The following is a 1,416-nucleotide window of genomic DNA, read 5'->3' on the forward strand; positions in this document are numbered from 1 at the left end:
CACCACCACCACCCTGCAACCTCTTGTTTTATTAAGCTGAATTTTACTATGTCTCTTTAGAAAAGAGCTAACACTTTTCCTAGTAGTGTTAGCACATGTTGTTGAGAGCAACACTGATAAGGTTAATGCATCTGCTTTAATTCTCCATTGCTGTAGGCCTGCCTCACTGGGAAGGAGTGAAGGAATTTTACATGCAGGCTTGCCATCATTTTCCTTCTCGGTTGTGTATTGTTTTGTGCACTTACTTTAAAGACATTACAAAATAAGTAGTAACTAACAGTCCTCGTTATCTCCCCTAGTGGTGAAAGTGCCGCAGAAGACACTCCTGATGGATGCACTTAAGGAAGAGTCTGAGATAGTCTATGACTTCTGTATGTGCAACCCTCCCTTTTTTGCCAACCAATTGGAAGCCAAGGTACAGTGTCTTTAAAGTTACCAAATGCTTAGCTAGCTTTACCTCATCGCAGAGATAAGAGCAAAAGGCAGTTTTTCTTTAGAGTCTGTGTAATTTAAATGCTGTTGGTTTGAGGCATTTGTGAACCCAGTACAGATAGACTTTCCAGTTAAACAATTAATTTCTGTAGCTGAGAAGTTCAGTTGTTAAGGCTTCAGGAGCAGTGTAGTTAAGGAATTTACACTACCATAAAAGCCTAGGCTTTTGTTTTTAATTTCCTCTTGTCTAATTGTCTTTTTCTTTTCTTTTTAAATTTATTTATTTATTACATGTGAGTACACTGTAGCTGTCTTCAGACACTCCAGAAGAGGGCATCCAATCTCATTACAGATGGTGAGGCACCATGTGGTTGCTGGGAACTGAACTCAGGATCTCTGGAAGAGCAGTCAGTGCTCTTAACCTTTGAGCCATCTCTCCAGCCCCTCTAATTTCCTCTTGACTCTAGCCTGGCCCTCTGCTATTTCTTCTTAGGCTTAAAACTTTTTTTTTGAGACAGGATTTCTCTGTGTATCATCCCTTGTTGTCCTAGAGCTCACTCTGTAGATGAGGCTGGGTAGGACTCAGAGATCAGCCTGTCTCTGCCTCTCCTCTGCCTTCTGAGTACTGGGGCCAAAGGCCTGTGCTAACACTGCCTGGCTAAAATCATTTTTAAACTTTAAATCTATTATTTATGTGTATGCGTGTTTTGTCCTAGTGAACATTTGTGCACCTCATGTGTGCCAGTACCTTCAGGGACTAGCCCTTGCGTCTCATGGTTGTGAGCCACCATGTGGGTGCTGGGAGTGGAGCCCAGGTCCTTTGGATTCATAACCACTGAGGCATCTCTCCAGCCTCTAAACTTTGAACTTTTAAAATTGGACTGAACTTGTTAGTCTAGGAAAAAAAATTGGTATGTTTTTGTTATTTGATAATAAATGGCTGAGTGTCGAAAATGTTTTTCTGGGGCTAGAGAGATGGCTCAG

At 41.5% G+C, this 1,416-nt stretch overlaps 1 protein-coding gene across 2 annotated transcripts in view; it reads left to right on the forward strand.

The window, feature by feature from the left end:
• Positions 1-1,416, forward strand: part of Mettl16 (methyltransferase like 16) — a 54,730-nt gene that overhangs the window by 22,929 nt on the left and 30,385 nt on the right. For both annotated transcript variants that reach the window (XM_021212314.2, XM_029546412.1), the window contains exon 5: positions 300-415. In XM_021212314.2, coding sequence (XP_021067973.1) covers positions 300-415 — 116 coding nt within the window. The remainder of the gene's footprint in view (positions 1-299; positions 416-1,416) is intronic.

The sequence above is a fragment of the Mus pahari genome, chromosome 14 (genome assembly GCF_900095145.1).
Source record: "Mus pahari chromosome 14, PAHARI_EIJ_v1.1, whole genome shotgun sequence".
Classification (NCBI taxonomy): Eukaryota; Metazoa; Chordata; class Mammalia; order Rodentia; family Muridae; genus Mus; species Mus pahari.